Source organism: Strix aluco, chromosome 21, assembly GCF_031877795.1.
Source record: "Strix aluco isolate bStrAlu1 chromosome 21, bStrAlu1.hap1, whole genome shotgun sequence".
NCBI classification, from domain to species: domain Eukaryota; kingdom Metazoa; phylum Chordata; class Aves; order Strigiformes; family Strigidae; genus Strix; species Strix aluco.
In genome coordinates, this window is record NC_133951.1 from 10,447,733 (window position 1) to 10,468,443 (window position 20,711).

Consider the following 20,711-nt stretch of genomic DNA (forward strand, 5'->3'; position numbering starts at 1 on the left):
CGTAACCCCGCCCCTCTCCGCCCGGCGGCGCCAAAACCCGACTGACAGCCGCGAAGCGGGAGGGGCGGGGCGGGGCTCCCCCGGCACGTGACCGGGCCCGCGGGGAAGGGGCGGGGCGAGCGGCCGCGGGCCCGCGTCACGTGAGGGTGGAAGGCGGACGGCCGTTGGCAGGGCGGGCGAGTCACGTGGGGCGCCGTGGCGCCGCCCCCCTCCGCGCGGAGGTCCGAATCTCGTCCCGCGCGCGCTTTTCTGCCCGCCCGGCCCCGCTCCTGTCAGGCGGCCGCGATCGCGCGGGCGGCGGCGGCGGGGCCGCTCCATGGCGCCAGCGCGCGCCTCCCCCCGCGGCTGAGGGCTCCGCTCCCCGCCAGCGCCCGGGGCATGGTGGGCAGGGTCGCCGTGGCCGCGGCGGCCGCCTCCCTCCCCGGGAAAGACGGCGATGCTCAGGTGGGGTCGCGGCGGCGGGCGAGGGGGGGAGAGGGGGCTGGCGGCGGTCGCGGGGGTGCAGCGGGGCGGCCTCGCAGGGGACGCGGCGGGCGCCTCTTTGTCGTTCGCGCCCGACACGGCGCGGCTGGTGCGACGGGGGGAGGCGGAAAGCGCCGCCTGGGCGCTGCGGGGCGGGTGCCCGGCGCCGCGCCCTTGCTCGCAGCCTGAGGGTGGGCGCTCGGGAGCGCTGCGCAGCCCCCGGGCCAGGCTGTCATGAAATGCCTCTTGGGGCACCTCGGCGGAGTCCCCGGTAGCTTTGGGAAGAAGCGTTTTCAGTTTCAGACGATGCGATTTTAGAAGAGTTCAGTTTTTAATAAACTAGAAGAGTTATAAAAGTCTTTGTGAGCCGGCTTTCTTGGAGTCTTAGAATCACAGACTCATAGAAGGGTTTGGGTTGGAAGGGACCTTGAAGATCACCTAGTGCCAACCCCCCTGCCCCGGGCAGGGACACCTTCCACTAGCCCAGGTTGCCCAAAGCCCCGTCCAACCTGGCCTTGAACCCTGCCAGGGAGGGGGCAGCCACAGCTTCTCTGGGCAGCCTGTGCTCACCACCCTCACAGGGAAGAATTTCTGCCTTTGTACAAATAAATTTTCTTTTATGGTTTGAATTACAATATGAGATCTGAATTCTCTTGTATTAATTTTCTTTAAGAATTTAAAATGAATAGTTTTTTCTTAAGAGATGTTAGATGATTACAGTGGGATCATACATCTCATAAGTGATGTTGGAATTCCCTGTTAAGTGCTCTACAGTTGCTGTGGTGAACATCTTGAGGTAACCAATAGGTAGATCATCTGTTTGAACTCTAGTGTTATGAAGTCTCTGCAGAGATGTTTGAAAACCTTGTGGTCACTTTCAGTTTTGGCAGTCTCAAAGTTTCAGAGCAGGATTTTTATTTATTTCAAACAGCAGAATTTTATTTCAAGCTAAGATGGCAAACATCTTACAACATTTTGCAAACATGGAGATAAAGCTGATGTGCACACAGTCTTAGCGCATTGACGTGAGTTTTTTATCCTCTGAAAAAGTACTACTGTCACTAATATATACTGCAGATACTGTACTGCTTTATATTACCATGCTAAGTCATCTTAAGTTTCTAAAAACTAAGGTTGATGTTGAACTTCTTTATAGCCATGCAAGAAACGGCGAGAGGAGGATACTTCTGTAAAAACAATCACAAGATATTTTTCACCATTAGCAAAACCAGTGGATAAAGTGTTGTCACTACCAAAACCCAACAATATATTGGATTATTTTAAAAAGACACCTGTAACTGAAAAAGCTACGTTACCAGTTGTAGCTGGAAAAAATAAAACACCGTTGGATGCTGATGACAAAGACTGTAGGTCACCTCTTAAACCACGTTTAAAGCGGAAGAGGAAAGGGAGGAGAGTTAATTTAAATAATAAGCTAAGACAGATGAAAGAATCTGTGAATGAACATGAAATAGAAATTAGTAGTGATGACAGCAGAGAAACAACAGGACTGAAACAAGACAGTAATGATTTTATTGCTACTTGTACTTTAGTTGACCAAAAATGTGCAAGAGAATTAGCAAAAGATAATGTGCAAAGAGAGAACTTCTCAAATGCTGTCATCTACGAAAAAAACACAAAGAAAGGTGGTTGTGAAATAAATGGAACAAAAAATAGGATAAGAAAATCAAGGAAAAGAAAGCGCAAAGTAAATATGGATTTGTCTGAAAGTTTTTCATCTGAAAACCAGCTGAATGAAAAGTGTAAAAAGGAAACTGAAGATAAGAAAACTATGGTATCACCTACAAGAGCAGAGTGTGACGCTACTGTTAGTGACTCCAGTTTTGAAGCTCGTACGGATGGTAAGACATCACAGGTAAATAATAGTATAATAACAGTGTCATTTGAGGACTTCTTGAGGAGTCAGGAAGAAAATTATGTCAGTCATGTTGAAGAAGACACAAAGTCAGCAATGGACAATTCTGCTACAGCAAATGAAATGGACAAAAGTGATAGTATTGGTGAGCCAGAAAAGTGTGAGGAATCTCAACAGCTACCACTTAGAACAGTAACTGTCCTTGCACAAGTTCACTCCATTCCCCCCAGATTAGCTCCATTCCATAAGAAGCAAAAGGGCTCTAGGAAAATAGCTTCCATTTTCTTGAAGCAGAAAGAGTGCGTACAGGAAAAAGAAAGTAGCCCACCCCTCTTGGACAGTGAACAAGCCGAACAGGTTACTCAGAAAAGAAAATCTAATGTAGTTATTGAGGAAGAAGAATTGGAGTTAGCTGTACTAGAGACTGCAGGGTCTGATTCTTTGAAGCCAAAATGTACTCTGGAAGAAAGGCATCAGTTTATGAAGGCGTTTAGGCAACCAACATCAGATGTAATAAAAAGTGGAGTTAAAAAGGCACCTGGAAAACAAAAGCAAACCTTTGGAAAGTCTTCAAAAGAAAAAGGAGGACCAGAAGATGACATTGCTTCAAATAAAGGATTAGAAAGTGGAGTACCAGAAGATCATGTGGACAAATATGCACCTTCTAATCCTGAAAACAATAGAACTAAAACCAAAAGACCTAAAAAGTTTCAGAAGAAAGGAAACAGAAGAAGGAAGGCTTCAGAAACTAAAGAAACTAATGTCTCAAATACTAGTAATTATAATGAAGATGAGGATTCAGGAACTAACGTTCTTACTAAGGAAAACACCTTAGATGTAAGTATTGCATCAAGTCCAAAAGTGAGTAAGTTAAGGAGGAGTTTAAGGCAGAAGAAAATCAAACCATCAAAAAATGTTACACCTAAAAAACCCAGGATTAGAAATACCTTTTCTGAAGATGAATTAAGTGACTGCCCTTTACAGACTTCTACACCAAAAGCAAGCAAGCAATCCTTGAAGAAAAATAATGTGTATAAAGCAGAGGTGATTACCGTGCCCTTTGACGGAAACAGCCCAATAAGGTAAAGATTTTAGAGTATATTCTCTCTTTTTGCATTTTGTTTCCCTGCAAGTATTTTAAGAGTAAGACATAATTATAAATTGATTGGAATGCATACCAAAGCTGCATGAATACTGATTGTGGTGCATAATAATACAGAAGAACCAAAGTTGATGTTATAATGTGTTTGCAGTAAAGACATTAGAAAAAACAAACAAACAAAAAAAACAACCACCAACTGGGGGTTGCTTCTGTTTGCAGCACTGTATTTTTAAACACTTTTGAAAAAGAGATTGAGAATAACATTTCCCTTTATTAAAAAAGTAATAATTTCTTACTACTTTTTTTCCTAATTAGAATGAGGTTTACACGTATCAGTGCGACTACAAAATCAAATAAAACAGAAACAATGAAAAATGAAGAGTTTAACTCCAAAAATATAAAGGTAATTTATGTAACAGTTTGTGTTTTGGTGTTCTGTTGTTTATTATATGCATATTCGGTATTGTGTAATAGTTTAATAGAATATGACAGTTCTCAGATGCCCTATGAAAAGAGACTATTGCTGTGATTTATGATAGAATGTGAGATAGTTTCTTGTACAGCTATTGTAGCTTAGATTTGGAAATATGTTTTATTAGCATACATCTACTTTTCATAACATAACAGAAAAATCTGGTAAAATAGTGTGCTCGTGTTCTGCAGGTTCTCAGGATGGGACATAGTGTTTGGGCACAGCAGAACAGCTTGTGCTTAAGAATGTCACTGCCCATGTTCCATTTGTTCTGTGGACAAATTGGAGGATGCCCTTGTAGGGCTCTCACTCCCTTTTGAAAAGTATTTATATTACCTTGGTTTGCTCTTCCTTTTCATCCTTTGATTTTCTTTTTGATACAAATAAATTTTATACAGATCATATGCTTTTATGAATGTGAAAAAATAATATGTGAAATACTTATTGTGAATATATTGCTACTAATTGGTGGGTATTTTGGTTCTTTTGTACTTTGTTAACAGGCAAGCTCTACTTCTAAAAATATATCCAAAGCGAAACAGCTGATTGAAAAAGCAAAGGCTATACGGCATAATAGATCAAAGGTTAATGAAGACTTACCAACTCCCGTGAGGCGCTCGTCTCGACAGCGAGCTCTTGTTGAGAAGAAAAAATCACAGGAAAATGAAGTAAGCCTGTGTACTTTGTAGGGGAAAAATATATTTTGATGTTTTTGTGATCCATTTGAGCAACAAAATGTTTCTTATCTTCCAACCATTTCTTTTAAAGAATCAGATAAGGTAGATTTCTATGCAATGGTGTGGTAAATGTCAAATAGTAAAGCAACTGCCAGGCATAGACTGGAAAGCTCATCCTAACACAGATCTGTAACATGCAGCAGATGCTCACACTTTAGAAGTGACTGTTTCTCTTTCCTAATGGTCAGCAAGGTGTCTGTTTCAAATGTGTATGTTTCAGACATTTGAATTTAGATGAGAGTAATTCTGGCCTTCATTTATATATTGGGGATCTTAAGCTATATTTTTTTTTCCTGTGTAAATGGTAATAAAAGGACTGTATAATCTTCAAATTATATTTTCTAACTTCTGAGCTCTCCAGCACTTTCTTCAGTTTTCTCAGTACTGATCACTCAATTGTATTGTTAATAAAGGAGGAAAAGTTGTTTCCTTTCTTATTTTATATGCTTTCCTTCTAGGAATCGGTAATAATTTTAGATTCAGAACTGAGTAATGCCACTACTACAGTGCAGAATGTGAAGCAAAAAAATCTTCGGAGCTTGAATGATGTTTTGGGGAAAAAGTCTAGAAACTTGAAGGTTGCGAAGAACTCAAATGGTAATTGAATTTTACAGAATGTGTTTAGTGTTTATTACAGTTATTGACTATTATAACTTTATTTTATAAAGCTCCCTTTGCAGTACATTAATCTTTTCTTCTGATTTTTTTATATAGTATTTCAACATATATCTTTTATTTTTATAACATGAGTTAATAGTGCAGAGGTTATTTGCATGTGCTGCTTTGATTTTTCTTCATTCAAGGAAAAGACATTTGTCTGAAAAACTGCTGATAGTATACCATGTTTTGTTGTCTTCTAATTTAAGGATTTTTTTAAATATTACAGAAAATAATCTCTGTAGTGATGAAATAACTAGAAATAAAACTGTAAGGAATTTTGTTAAAATATTCTTCTTGCACTTAAGAAAAGGAGATTCCCTAATGTTATTAAATGGAACCTATAGATAGTGAACAGAGAAACAAGGTTAGAATCCTGTATCAGTGCTAATCTAATCATAATTTTTTTTTCCTTTTAAAGGAAAACTGGGATATGCACCTTCCTTCCTAGGCAGAAATGCTCAAAGCTCTGCAGGTGAACCAATTGTGGTCTTTGATGAAAGCAGGTCAGTTTTCAAGATTGCAGTCACTTAAGAATCAAAATATATTTCAAGGTTACTTTAACATTCTCTCATTTTACTAATTTAAATACACACTGAAATGTGATATAAATGATCATGTTTTTTACACTGATCAATATGTTAATCTGCTTGCAAAATTTTGGGGGGTTTTGTAGAGAGTGTATTCTTCTAACCATTGTTGAGCCATTTTAGGTGGTTGAAAATGTAGTTGAGTGATTAAAAAGAAATCCTAAATTGCATATAAAAATAAAAAAACCAAAGAGGATTTTTTTACAATTAAAACGTCTGTAACACAAAATTTAAAATTAAATGTAAACTTACTAAATTTATTTTCATTTCTATTTTCATTAAAGCCAAGATGCATCTGAAAATTCTCAAGACGATGATCAGTTCAGAGCAAAACGTGAATTCCTGATGAGTGGATTGCCAGAGTCACTGAAAAGACAGATTGCAAAGAAAGCAGCAGCAATGGAAGCGTACTCTCTTGCAAGTTCATGTTTTAAGACTGTTGTCCATGTACAGCAGAAGGATGACTGTAAGCTTTTGTTCAGCCATTGTGTAAATGTGTATAATATTTTCTAGTAAATCTGTGCAGAAAAGAAACTTGAACAGCAGAACTTACTCTTGTGACTGGAGTAATTGGTAGTTCCCTCTTGTTTTGTGTCACAGTAAGAAAACAAAACTTAGAAGCTTCCAGTGAGGTGTTTATAAATACATAATTTACAAATTAAATTGATGCTAAAATAATGTATACATTTATGGGTGGGGATGCACAATCCTTAATACTTAGTAAAAAAAAAAGTTAGTTTTTTCAAGTTCCAATTGGGAGAATAAAGTTCGTATTGGGCTGACTGGGGCAGAAACCATTTCCTTCTGACAAAGGCAAAGTATTTCTCAAAAGATAAAAGAACAGCCCATTTCTTCCCACTGAGTGAGGGAGTGTGCTACAATGTTCTTATGAAAGGGCATGACAGAAAAGCAGAAAGTAGAATAGCACTTAACAGAATTTATATTTGCAAACCAACCAATAAACAAACAAAATCCTTAGTGAGCATCTGTCCTACAGAGAGCCAGTGGGACACAGGTTGTTACTTAGAGCAAAAAGAGCCCAGAAGCACCTTACTAGAGTAATGTTGTATGCAAAAACATGCAAATGTGGGAGGTGAAATTCATAAAGATAAAAAGTTGATGCAGTGTAAGTTAAATAAGCTTGGCTTTGACATAATAAAGCTGTAGTTAAAAGAGCATTTGCTCTTAATTACTGTGGGATGGTTTTGTCTGTGACTGTATCTCTGCTTTGTTAACAAAAGTTTCCTGTTTTGTTTTTGGTGGGGGTTCTTTCGTAGGTTATCCGATGTGGAAATTAAAGTCACCATCGTGTCCTCTATTAGCTAAGCTAAGGGAACTGAGTACTGAAGTCACTAACGTCACAAAAATCACTCTCTCACTTGGTGAATTTTCCACTGTGAATTCAAAACTAACTGGAAACTGTTCCGCACCTGTGGTTAGTACTTTAAAAGGGGGGCTTGTGTTACAAGAAAAGTGCAAAGAAATTTTAAATTCTTTTGTTACTTGTTAGGACTTTTGTTGTTTTAAAAAATCCTATAGTTTGAAACTGCGTCAGTCCTGGATTTTTTTTTTTCTTGTTTGTGATTTACGCATTCTGCATCATAACATTAGACAATTCTCAAGGCTTTCTGCTAACCTCTGGGTTTAACAAGACAGCTATCAAATTAAATTATGCAAAACCATCACTGTTCTTCTGTGAAATATTTTTTGAGTAATAATGTGTGTGTGTGTGTTACAGCTTTCTGGCTACCGACCAGTTTTTCCTGATACATTCAGAAAAGATTTACTAGATGAGATCATGTCGTCCAATTCTCAATTTCCTGCAAGAAAGTACTTCTACAAGTTTCTGAAAAAGCAAACGGAACGGTTCGTTTTTGAAAACAGTATACAAGGTTAGTAATCTACGTAGGGAAAAAGAAACACACACACACACACTCCCTCTGGCATAAAAAGGCAACTTGGAATTTCCAGAAATGTTTCAGTGAAGGAATACTGTTGTTGGAAATAAATTGATCCTCACATTTTAGGTAATTTTGACCAAATTCTTCAAATATGATTTAAACAAACATAGGGTTGTAATGGACATAGATTGAAATTCTAAAAGGATGTAATTTATTTTTTTTCTTAGAAAACAGAGATGTCACTGCAAGTTCTGAGGTAAATCAGAAACATTCTGACAATTGGAAGGAAACTAAGAGGAAAAGGAAAGAAACAGAAGACCGTAAATCAAAAAGAAGAAAACAAATTGAAGGTACAGAGACTGAAATAAAATCCAGAGTTTCCAGGAACATTATTTCCCCCATATCTGGAGAAAAACAAGCAGAGGCAGGACAAGCAAGACATTTGGGAAAAAACAAGACTCGGAAACAAGATGTTATGCCAGAAGACACTGAATATTTATCAGAGCCAAATGCACTTTCAGGTAACTGCACCTCCTGTCTGATTTGAATTCTCTGCGCAGAGGAAATGTATATATGATGTATGTCAGCCTTCCACTGTGATGCAAAAATCTTATCTAGTCTTAATATTCTACTAGATCAACTCTTTTGCATGAAGAACTATTTAAAACTGGCTATTTTTTCTGTAGGAGTTGAAAAGGAAGACATGCTCTGGACAGAAAAATATCAGCCTCAAGATTCCAGTGAACTTGTAGGGAACAAGAAAGAAATTGAAAGGCTACACAGGTCAGAAGTGGGAGCGTGGATCCATTCTTAAAATAACTCAAAACATCCTATTACTTGATTATGCTCAAAGACGTGAAGTCAGTTATTTTACTCTATGCTTGAATAACACAGGGTGTATGTTTGTGGCTCTTGTTTTGGTTTACTTTCAAAAAGTTGTGGAAACAAGTTGTCAGTTGGTGTGAAAGATCTTTTGGTTATAGTTTCTTTTACAGTAATACCTCAGTAGCTTTTATGGTATAGTACAAAACAAAGACACACATGAAATGCTACATTAGGCTGTGGGAAGAAATACTTAAGTAACTAATGCCCTTACAATTTTAGGAAGAATTATTTTTGTCAGGTTATTTAAGCTTACACCCTATGAGGAACAGCAACTGATCAGTACTTGTCCATATTTCCCTACAAGCGTGCCTGATCCTGATTTTGATATAGTGCCTCTGCTTTTGACAGTAATTTAGTGCAGAATCATCTAGGTTGGAAAGGACCTTGAAGACCATCTAGTAAAGAGCATCTAGTGCACAAGTCCATCTAATATATTGTGCTTTTGGTTAAATTTTCTGAGCGGGTTTCAATGTTGTGGCTCTTATGCAGAATTTAAAGATCCACCTGACAACACGAAACTATGAATGATAAAGCATTTTCCACAATTTAAGTAGTTCAATAAATGACCTGGTTTTATACCAATCAAATAATAGAATGGAGAATGAAGAAGGAATCTTTTTTTACAAAAGAATCAAACCTTGAACAATTTTATCATTTTTTTTAATCTGAAGGGACTTGATATATTTTTGAGAGGCATAAAAAGTGACTGATGTCCCCTAGTTTTATGTTCTGTTCCATCTGAATTTGATTCACTTTATTCAGCAGTAATTTTTAATTTTTGTTCTGTTCCTTCCTTTTATAGTTGGTTAAAAGAATGGAAAAAAAGAGCTGATTGGGAAGAAAAAAGAAATCAGAAAGGGGAAAAGGAGGACAAAGAGCATCAAGGTGCTGATAGAATTAAAAATAATATATATAGCTTCCCTTTGAAGTTGGCATAAGACTGTCATGAGTTGATAATGGTTTGAACAATCCTTTCTTTTCTTTTAAATAATTCTACAGATTCTTTGGACAGCCTTGACTTTAAAGATAGTAAATCTGATTTTGAGGAGGAGACTAGCCTTTGCAATACAGTTCTGATAACTGGCCCGCCAGGAGTAGGGAAAACTGCTGCAGTGTATGCTTGTGCTCAGGAGCTCGGTTTTAAGGTCTGTGGAGTCCTTTCCTCACTGCTATTTTTCTTACTTGTAACTAGTGATATGAAAGCATTCATAATACAAAATACCTAATTTTTTTTTTAATATAAATTAAAAACCATTGCAGATATTTGAAGTCAACGCCTCTTGCCAGCGTAGTGGTAGACAGATACTGTCTCAACTAAAAGAAGCTACTCAGTCTCATCAAGTGGACAAAAAAGGCATTAATGCACATAAGCCTTGTTTTTTTAACAGTTGTAGCAGTGCCAAGTCACCAAGTAAGTTTCATGGTTATATCTGGGGGTTTTGTTTAGGGTTTTTGTTTTGTTTCAAGGAACTGAATTCCCAAAACAATTTTTAGACATCAGTTGTTTAAAAAGGATAGCAAATTTCAGCTTATCTGGCCATAATAATAAATACTGTGTTGGTTAATGCAATCGCATACCAAATTAAATAATGACTTTATCAAAATTACTGACTCTTGATTATCTTAAGTTATTTCTGTAGTGGTGGAGTAAGTGCTATGGCACTTGAATAGAACGTTGAAGAGAAAGCATTCCCTGTAACAGAAGAGTAAAATAAGCAGAAATCAGCACAGTAAACCTGTCCTGTACCAGATACAAAAATGGATTTGCTCTAAATTTGCCTGAGAAATGTCAGTTTGAGATTACATTTCCAGCTTAAATTTAATATAAAACGTGTCTTGCAGAAAAAATGTATTCTCCAAAGAAAGTTATTTCACCAAGAAAACCTCCACTGTCACCAAAAGGAGCAGGATTAAAACGAAGCTTACCCCCTAAAACACTTGCAAACTATTTCAAAATTTCTTCCAAACGCAAAGGTAATGATGGAGCAGTAACATCTCAAGAAAAAAACAAAGGTAGGCATCGCTATTTAATAATTGGTTACCTTTGGAGATGGAAAAGCTACACTGTACTACTATGGAGCTACTACTAGTATGGAGTACTACTGTGGAGCTGTGTGGACAAGAGTAGAGCAGACTTACTACACTCTAACTGCTGTCAAGAGTTACTTAGTGCATCACAGGTACACTTAACTATCTAGGAAGTAGTCATTACTCTGTATTACAGGAGAGCTAACTAGGGTGCAGACAGTCTGAAGTTCAGTGGGCTTTCCTTAGTTGTTTGGGTTTTGTTCTTTTTTTCAGAGCATTTAGGTAAGAGAAGATAAATTAAAAACTGACTCTAGAAAAATACACCTTTCTATTACCTCAGTGCCTGTTTCAGATTGGTGTGGAATGGTCATTGTGCCAGGTGGTATATGTATATCAAAATGACTGCCACAGAATTAAGAGGTCCTGCAAAGCCAATAAATGCTTGATTGCAGGCTGTGGATTTTAATACATAGAAGGGCACACTGAAATCTTTTGAGTCTCTTAACATTAGAAAGTATATTTCCAAATGTTTCATGGGCTCAGGAAGCCTTAAAGACAGGTTTTGAGAAAGGAAACAATATATTTGGACAACCAGTATTTCTGCACAGACAGTACAAAGGAATGCCACGAGCAAAGTGCTGGACAGAATTGGGGCAGTTGAGTCTAGTCCTTGTCTTTTCAGGCAATCAGTGCACTGTCTTGAAGGACTTACCGACCCCATGCCCCCGAGACATCATAGGTCACAAACAGGTTAGGTGCAGAATCAATTTTACAAATAGTCCGCCCTTCACCAAACATGGTTGAATTCTCAGCAAATTTGTTGCAAATTTTTTAAAATGAGACATCAGAAAAGGATGTAGGTCAGATTTCTAAGTTTTTGTGTCAGTGTAGATTTTCCTAAGCAGTTAATACATGGGGTGGTTTTGAAACCAGTGTCTAGAATGCATATTAAATAGTTTCAGTCCTCCTTTGCTTCCTGCTCAATTCTTCACCCATCTGCAGGAAATACTCAGAATTCACTTGAAGAAAAGAAAGATGCTCAAATTAAATCAATAAACAAAGAAGCAGAAGGAGGAGAACACAACAGAAAAAGTGCAACATCTCTCATTCTTTTTGAAGAGGTAAAATTCCCATGAAATATATTGATGTGAGCAATATGTCCTTTCACTATGCTTAAAAAGTTTAACCTTTTTTTCCCTTCCTCCTTGAGACTTCTAGGTAGATCCGAGCGTGAGGATTATCAACTTAAAAATTAATTCACTGTTTAATGATTTCATCCTCATGAGTACTTTTTTAACCATGGATCATTATTTTTTAAATTTATTTTAAAACATAAGGAAATTATCGTCTATCAACAGTTGTTTGCTGTTGGAACAGTTTTCAGGATTCTGCTAATTTAATTCCTTTGATTGTGTCAAAAGTGTTGGTTTATAATTTTACACTACTTACATGCACTGAGACACTTTAAAAGTCACCATTAGCACTGCAGTAATTACAATATCTAACCCCAGATTAAATTCCTTTCTTTAAGCTCTTGCCCAAAAATGTCTTTGAGTCTTAAACTAAGAATACAAAATTGCAGCCATGAATGTAATATGAAGTAAATAAAGGACGTAGAGCAATGTTGCCAAATTTGGATTGATCCTACAGATCACTGGTGCAATTCTATTAAAAACAAAAAAACAAACTTCAAAAGCCACCTGGACACGGTCCTGGGCAACCTGCTCTAGGTGACCCAGCTGGGGCAGGGGGGTGGGCCAAGGTGACCTCCAAAGGCCCCTTCCAGCCTGGAGCAGTCTGTGAGTTTGTGAGCTTCAGCACAGCCTGTGATCGAAGTGGTGTGTGCTAACAAGTGAACTCTGCCTGAACCATGAACAGCCACTGCCCTGGGGATGTTCAGGAACTCTGTGTTAAGTCTAACTCGGTCGTTAACAGCACGCCTGCATTCACAGCTTGCAGCTATTGTTAAAGCTATTCATTTGTTTTCTATAGGTAGATATAATATTTGATGAAGATGCAGGATTTCTAAGTGCAATAAAGACATTCATGGCAACTGCAAAGAGACCTGTAATTCTTACTACCAATGGTGAGTGGTGTTTGTTACACTAATTGGTCTTTACAGACAGAAGAGCCTCTTTCAGTAAGATGGTTTAAATGGTGATGGTTGAATACAGCCCCTAAACGTAAAATTAAATGAGTGGAGACTATATAGTGAGTATTTTAGTATTTGAATAAAGATACTGGCTGCTCTAATGGGTAAAGAAAATGATTAGTTATGAACATAATGTCATGACAGTTCACTGATCTCTCTCTCTCTCTCTATAGATCCAACGTTCAGCTTAATGTTTGATGGCTATTTTGAAGAGATCAACTTTAGAACCCCTTCCTTGGTAAGTCTGTGTTTGGAAATGCAGATATGTCCTAAGCAAGTAATTGTCAGCTAATTTAAGTTTGAAATTTAAATGTTGGTGTAGGTTTATGTTCATCTGCTGTAATATATCTGTTTCATCAGAATACTAATTTTTCAGGTTTTATGCAAAGACGTATAGGATGTATTTATCTTTACATGTGGAATTTTTACTAGCATGGAAGTTAATTTCTTAACAACTTAGTATTTCAGAGAATTACACTAAGAACATCACTTCATCACAATTTAGTTTTTAGGATGTAGTAAATAATTTCATAGATTATATATCTAATAGTTTTCGTCTGAAGGTTGACTATGCCAGTATTGGTTCATTCATTAAAAAGTATAGAAACTATTCTAGAAATATTATGGGTTCTTTCTTTAATGCAAACACTAGTATTCTCTATAGCAAATAGTTTTATTTGCAGCTAGGTATTATGTGAAAAACCTCAGTAAATGAGAATCAGAAGAAACTAACTTTTGAGAAGGGCGATTTTTAATGTGAAATTGAAAATCTTTTGGACTACCAGACAATTACAGATTTAAAAGAAAGAAAAACCTTTGATGTGAGTATAGTTTACTAAAACCTGTTCACTGGTGATGAGACACGAGGTGTATGTGGTTTCAGGAACATAAGCAGAGTATGTGTGTTTTGTTTGGTTTTAATGAGTTGAATTTCTAAATGGAACTTAATTCTCTGACATGGACTGTTTGGATTTGGTAGAGTATTCTGCTCTTCTATGGAGGTCTTGATGTAACTGCAGTCTAATTTAATAAACTAATCTGTATTAAAAGGAAAAATGTATTTCAAGCATAAATAGAGTAATTTGCTTTTGTGTGATGTATTGAGTGATTGGTAAGAATTGTTTTCAGTGGTATTTGTCTAACTTTTGTTTAGATGAATGCTGCTAGCTATCTTCAAGTGCTGTGTCTGGCTGAGAATCTAAGAACAGATGTAAAAGACTTAGCTGCTCTGTTAACCACAAATAACTGTGATATCAGACAAAGTGTTCTCTACTTACAATTTTGGGTTAGAAGTGGAGGTGGATTCTTGAAAGACAAATGTCTGGCACATCATGGTAGGTTCATTTAATTTTAAAAAAAATCTCCATTTTAACATGAATTTGATTAAATCAGACCTTTCTTAGACATGTATGAATAGATGGTAACTTTCTCTAAGACTCCAACTAAACATTTGGGTAGGGTTTGGGGGTGGGGGTATGGCTACTTCAAAGCCTTGTATATATGCATAAGGAACTAAAAGTTTGATTTATATTCCACCTGTTTATTACCCATCATTATGGTACTTAATTATCTCCCTTTCCTCTTCTGAGTAGTGAAACTGGGCAGAGGAGGGAGCTAGTAGTAGTTTCCCTTCAACTCAGAGTTTGCAGTTCTTTATTGATTTAGCTGAGCTGTAGGTAATTCATCTAGAAGAAGCAGAACTGAAAAAGGAGAAAAATTGGACAGCTAGCAAGCAGTCAGCAGTCCCAAAGGATACAGGAGGAGTGTCCTCAGCAGGCGTGGGGGTGTGAGACAGCGTGTGAGCAAGCGACAGAGAGAGAACAGTGGGGCATTAAAGGAAGGACGGACTATTTCAAATGGTTACTTTGAAAGCAAAGAAAGGAGAGCGGGCAGATTGGTAACACTTAAAGAAATGGGGATGACAAACGGGGATGGGGGTGACTAATTTCAGTTGCTATATTCATTCACAACAGCAGTGAGAGGTGGCAGTTACGGTATCCTTTAGAAAAGGAATTGAATCAAAGGGGAAAAATCAATTTCATGATGCAGTTGTTTCTTTTCAAATAAAGCATGTTATCTTTGTGCAGGAGGAGATGAGACAAATAAAGCAGATGATGTAATTCATTCTGAAAAGACTACTGATTCAAAGATCCATTTCTCTCAAGCTGATGCACGTCTTCAGGAGTTTCCAAAATGTGATACAGGCTGTGTAGAGACATTGCTTGGCCTTAAGAATATCCTGTTGCCTTCAGAAGATTTGTTTACATTTCTTAAGGTATTTTTGTAGTTGACTAGCTAATACTTTGAATGATTGGCAGATAGTTGAGTGCAATTGACTATGAATAGCATCTTCTTAGAAGCAAATTTCTTTGAAAAGGTTTGTAGCAATTAAGGGATTCTGTCATTATTAAGCAGAATCTGAACTGGGGTGGTCTTCTGCAAGCAAAACACTCAAACACAAAGCCAGGAGTATGAGATTTTCTTAATACCATTTTTATTTTTAAAAAAATATTTTAAGGTATTAATAAATTTTTCACAATTATTATTTTACAGCACAAAATCACAACCATGGAGAAATGGAATAAATTGATACAGCTTCTCACAGAATTCCAGATGAAGAAAGTGGATTTTATATATAGTAATCTTGAACTTATTCTTCCCTTACCGGTGCAAGTTCTTTCAAACCAGTCTGAAGCCTCTAACTCCATACTTGAAAGGACTACCATAGTTTCTTCGAAAAACAGATCTACTAACAGTTGTTGCTCTAGAAAAAGTAGCCCTGGAAAAAAGTCTAAAAAAACAAAGAACCAGAAAAGGCTTGTGATATTGGATGATAGTGAGTTATTTGATACTGGACTGAACTATTCAGCTGAATTCATAACTTTGCCATCAGGTAGTACTACATCATGTGCTGAAGTGAATAAAGAGGAATCAAAACTGTTGATGAATAAAGAAGAAAAAGAAATTAAAACGAAAGCCTCAGCAAATGAGAAAAGGTCTACTGGTTTTCAGTGTCTGAATTCACTGACTGAATTTGTAGAGAACATGTCCTTCTTGGATTGCTGTGTAAACACCAACACCAAGGAACCGCTGGAGTTTTCCAAAGATGAAGGATTTAATTGGACAAATGGCAAAATCAAAAATGGTCTTTGTGATGAATTCAGTATAGAAAATACTGACTGGTGGAGTTCCCAGAGCTGTAGTGAAATAAAGGCAGCTATTGAAGCACTCAGTTTTAACAAATGTTCTGTTAATATTTCACAAAACTTGGAATCCTCTTTGAGTACCGGTAAAACACCTGAAAGTGATGAACTGGAGGGACTTACTTTGCCTATTTCAAACACAAGAAATCACGTATCCTTCAGTCAGTCGGCTGATTCAAGGTAAGACTTTGCTTATATTTCTGGAATATAATGCAGTTATTTGTCAAGAAAAGCATTTCACAGGGTGTAGGACTGTTTCAGATTATATACACATTCATACCAATATGAATGTTGTCAGTATGTCTCAGAATGCTGGAATACGTTGTTCGCTTTGCTTGTATAAGCTTAAATGAACTGCTTGGCAATCTCTGCAAGCAAAGTGACTTTCCATGTTTGAATAGCCTGACTGCAATGTGGTTCAGAAATGGTAGCCTTAATCTAGTCTATTTACTTGGAAAGCAAACAGACAAACACCACTGCCACCCCCAAAAGAATAACAAAAACCTAAAGAAATGGCTTTTTCAAGACAGACAGATGCACTGAAATGGATTCTGCAGTACTAGACATGCAAATTTTTCATCCAGTGCCTGGTCGTACTGAGCCTGTATTAAATGCATAGGTGTTGCTTGATGAATTTTTTTGGTAGTAACTTATGCTAACGAAGAATAGCCTTTAATACTTTATAAAAGATCAAAGAATACGCTGCTGCTAGCAAGTGTGGGTATAAAAGATTGTTTTCAACATAAACAAGTTGTCATATGTGAAACTGGCATAATAGGTGAATAAAACCTATTCCAGTCTCTGAATAGGAAGACAGGTTAGACTCGTACTTCTTGAAGTCAGTACCCAGAGGAGCAATGTCAAAATGGATCTAACTGTCTAACCTGTGACCGAGTTTGGCCAATATATCATGAGTTATTCATGGATCTGATATTGACATTCTGGCAAATACCAGCTGCATGAAGCTTTTTATTTTTGAAGACCACAGATGCTTTCAGTTACCTGGTCTGACAGATACGCTAAACCTCACATACATAACTAATTGTGAAGACCTCCCCAGATTAGACTCCACAGTTAAGCTAAGAGCATTGGCCAAACAAACTACTGTCCCTCACGTTTCTGTCTCTGAGCGCAGCTTTGTGATGCTGTGTAAGCAGCACATGGTCACAAGTTGCAGGCATTGAATCCATTGGGATGCAGTTTTGGCTACCAGTATGTTTAACAGAGTTTTAAACCAGTGGATTTGATCTTAAAGGAACAAAATAGGGACTGCACATTCTTGAACAAGAAACAATAAAGCTTCATTTTCCATTTTAGCATTCACAAAAAAGCACAGAAGAGGCTGGCAGTCATCAGAACTGTATTTTCCAGAAGTCCTTCAAACCTGGGTAATAAGCAAGCCAGCATACTTGAATACCTCCCCACTCTTCGCAGTATCTGTAGGTCTGAGAAGCTTAAAGAGCAAGGGAAGACTAAAAGAAGGTAAGTTTTGGTTTTCCTAAATCTTGCTACAACATAGAAGGTAGTTAAGAATTTTAATAAAATATTTTGTCAAATAATTCTAGACAAGAAAGGCGAACATTTGCCTCTCCAAATAATAAAAATATTACCTCATATTTGGAAATAACTTTGTCCCCTTATAGTGACTTTTATTTTTCTTTTTATAGGTTCTTGCATTATCTTGAAGGGATTCATCTTGAAATACCCAGACAAATGATAAGTGGTCTGTCTTTGGACTTCCCTTAAAATTGCTAACACCAGAAATACTTTGTGCCTAATGGTGGTATTCTCACCATAGTTTGATTTTTTTTTTTAATTTTTTTTTACCACATTATTTTATTGTATATTCAGAGCCATTTGTATATTAAATTTCTATAAGTATTTAAAATAATGTATATATCTATTGTCATGATATTGCTCTCCACAACTGAATGTGGGTATGTTTGGTGCTTGTTCAGTAAGTGCATTTATAATATTAAATGCCCAAACTAATCAATGGGGACTACTTCATACTGTATTTCTCTGTAATTTGTGTATCCCATAGCAAGAAATCCTTCCGTAATGACCAACTGTCACAACTTCCACAGCAAAGTTGCTTTTTTCTGAGGAGACCATTTCATTAAAATAAGCTTGTTTCCTCCTGAATTTGCAGTGAAGTGTTAAATAACTCGGGATGGGAGGGGGCAGGGAGAGGATGGGACAAGTTGTCTCAAGTGTAAAGGACTAAAAACAGCTCTTCACAATAACAAAGTCTTCACCAAGCACTATGCCTCAATGTACATATATTTGTATACATTCATTTCATTATTTACAGCTGTCACATCTGCATGTTAATCTCCTAAAAAGGTAGAGAAATGATTACTGTAGCTCAAGATGGTCTGAAATTAGGCAGGATTTTGTAAATAACAATTATTCCAGTGTTACTTTGGTTTCAGTAATATTTAACTACTTCTAGTGTTGTATATTGTGTTCTATTTTTATACTTAATTTTGTATTTGACAAGACTTCAGCCTGATTATTTGTGATTGAATCTGGTTTTATATGACAATAAATTTGTGAGACTTTGCTAAAATTCTGAATATTTCTGTTGTATGAAAAGTAAGACTCCTAAAACTTAATGGTTTGGGTCCATAAAGATGATGTTTAAGGGTTTTTTAACTGGAAATATTTCAACCATATACTTTTCTGTCTTTGTATGGCAATTGGACTGTTCCTCAAACTGAGTCAGACTGGCGCCATGCATTGGTACTCCACTTACCTCAATGTCTCTGTAATAATAAGGAAGGTCATTTTCTAGTACATTCTGTTCTCATCTTATATTTTTCATGTCTTAAAGATGTTCAGGAATGAGAAATATTTATGAAAACAGTAAATTATTTTAATTTTCTGCATTGTAGATAATAACCTTTATAGTTTACTCTTTTCGTAGCCCAGAATTATCAAATAAGAATGAAATAAAGTGGTGGCTGTTAAAATCTTAATGGGTTGTATTGTATCAATGGTCTAAGCAAGTCCTGTACATTTTTGTAAAAATAAATTAAAATTTAAATTTTTTTAAAAAAATAAAGTAAAATTATCTGTTCACTATTTTATAAAGGCAATCTCAATCTAATTAGATTACAGTGGGGACCTACATAAATTGGAAACAGGCCTTATAAAATATGATTATTTTAGGAAACTTGTGGGTAATTTAAAAGACAAAATCGAAAGCAATGGGAGACAACTTACTTCCTTTTGAAGTCAACTCTCTGGTTCTAATAACTGCCTTAAAATTTTTTTTTCTAGAATCTCCAGGCTGTGGTGTCCAAACAGTAAGGTGGAATTAAATCACAGAATACCAGGTTGGAAGGGACCTCAAGGATCATCTGGTCCAACCTTTCTTGGCAAAAGCATGGTCTAGACAAGATGGCCCAGCCCCTGTCCAGCCGAATCTTAAAAGTGCCCAATCTTGGGGAATCCACTACTTCCCTGCGGAGATTATTCCAGTGGCTGATTGTTCTCATGAAAAATTCTCCTCCTGTGTCCAGTCTCCCCAGGAGTAACTTGTACCCATCACCCCTCATCTTTTCTGGGTGACTCTTTGTGAAAAGGGAGTCTCCATCTTCTTTGAGCCACCCTTTAAATACTGAACGTGGTGATAAGGTCTCCCCTAAGCCTTCTTTTCTCGAGGCTGGACAAACCCAATTCTCTCAGCCTTTCCTCGTACAGAATTCAAGTATTTCACTTCTTAAGTTTGTATGCTAGAAGAAAGCAAGTTTCTGAGAGGGATGGGCTGGTCTTGAGGGAAAGAGATCTGGGGCTGGTTTTGATTAACTTGGCTTAAAAGGAAATGTTTCACAAGATCCATTCCAGTACTGTGGAAGTCACGTCCTTTTGGTTCAAAATGTTTTCCTGCAACAGTTTGGGCCCTGCTTAGTCCTTTATACTGCCCGTCTAGCTAGCTTGTGTGTCTCATGTAGCAGGGCACACAACCTTGCTTCCACAGCACGTAAGTGTAATGTAAGAAGCTTCTCTTCGGAGCAGAAAACACCTTTTCTCCTAAAATGTAAAAATCAGCTTCAGGCATCTTGGGAATGACTGAAGATACCTGGAAAGGAAAAAGACAAAACCCATGCCTGCGATCTACCTAAACAAAAGAATTCAGTGAGACCAGAAGTAAAAAACCCCCTGCAGTTTCACTATGAGTACACCCTATTGAAGCAGTGGTTGTTACTGGGTAATTTAAACCCAAAACCTCAGCAAACATGTTCTCATTGAAATATCAGTCAAGTTTCAAGCTTTTTCCTGTCATTTCAGTATTGCTTCCTAGAATGTAAATGAAGGCGACATTATTCTACAATCCCATGAGTAATACAGAAAAAAGCAGTTAAGCCTTATGCATGTTCTTGCAAGCATATGTTGTATTAATACTACTGCAGAGTAGCAGGAGGAGGATGGAAGGATCCCTCTACAAGCAAGACTACCTCAGTCTTTGTAAAAGCCCTGAAACAGGGCAAGGTGTATCCTGGCAGCTGGGAGGGATGTGACCCTTGCAGGTTGCAGCAAGACACTGAACCTCATCAAAGCATGACACTAAGAAAAATCCTGGGGCTACTGACCAATGTCAGGGGTTTTGGTGGTGCGATTATATGTTGTCTTGAATATAA

At 37.4% G+C, this 20,711-nt stretch overlaps 1 protein-coding gene across 1 annotated transcript; it reads left to right on the forward strand.

Moving 5' to 3' along the window:
• Positions 1-162: 162 nt before the first annotated feature.
• ATAD5 (ATPase family AAA domain containing 5) lies at positions 163-19,046 on the forward strand. The gene is made up of 23 exons (XM_074847296.1): positions 163-444; positions 1,619-3,420; positions 3,756-3,843; positions 4,416-4,580; positions 5,108-5,246; positions 5,728-5,812; positions 6,181-6,362; positions 7,174-7,331; positions 7,635-7,788; positions 8,025-8,318; positions 8,484-8,580; positions 9,485-9,567; positions 9,682-9,827; positions 9,943-10,093; positions 10,525-10,695; positions 11,713-11,831; positions 12,703-12,796; positions 13,036-13,100; positions 14,016-14,196; positions 14,950-15,137; positions 15,416-16,245; positions 17,383-17,547; positions 17,733-19,046. The coding sequence occupies exons 1-23, from the start codon at positions 379-381 to the stop codon at positions 17,809-17,811; spliced, it is 5,502 nt and encodes a 1,833-aa protein (XP_074703397.1). The 5' UTR covers positions 163-378; the 3' UTR covers positions 17,812-19,046.
• The last annotated feature ends 1,665 nt before the right edge of the window (positions 19,047-20,711 follow it).

What these genes read in the sequence shown, in the direction of transcription:
- ATAD5 (XM_074847296.1), top strand. Translation starts at nt 379, where the DNA reads ATGGTGGGCAGGGTCGCCGTGGCCGCGGCGGCCGCCTCCCTCCCCGGG. An exon ending in TTAACTCCAAAAATATAAAG is followed by an intron (nt 3,844 to 4,415) that starts GTAATTTATGTA and finishes CTTTGTTAACAG; the next exon opens with GCAAGCTCTACTTCTAAAAA. An exon ending in GTGGTCTTTGATGAAAGCAG is followed by an intron (nt 5,813 to 6,180) that starts GTCAGTTTTCAA and finishes TTTTCATTAAAG; the next exon opens with CCAAGATGCATCTGAAAATT.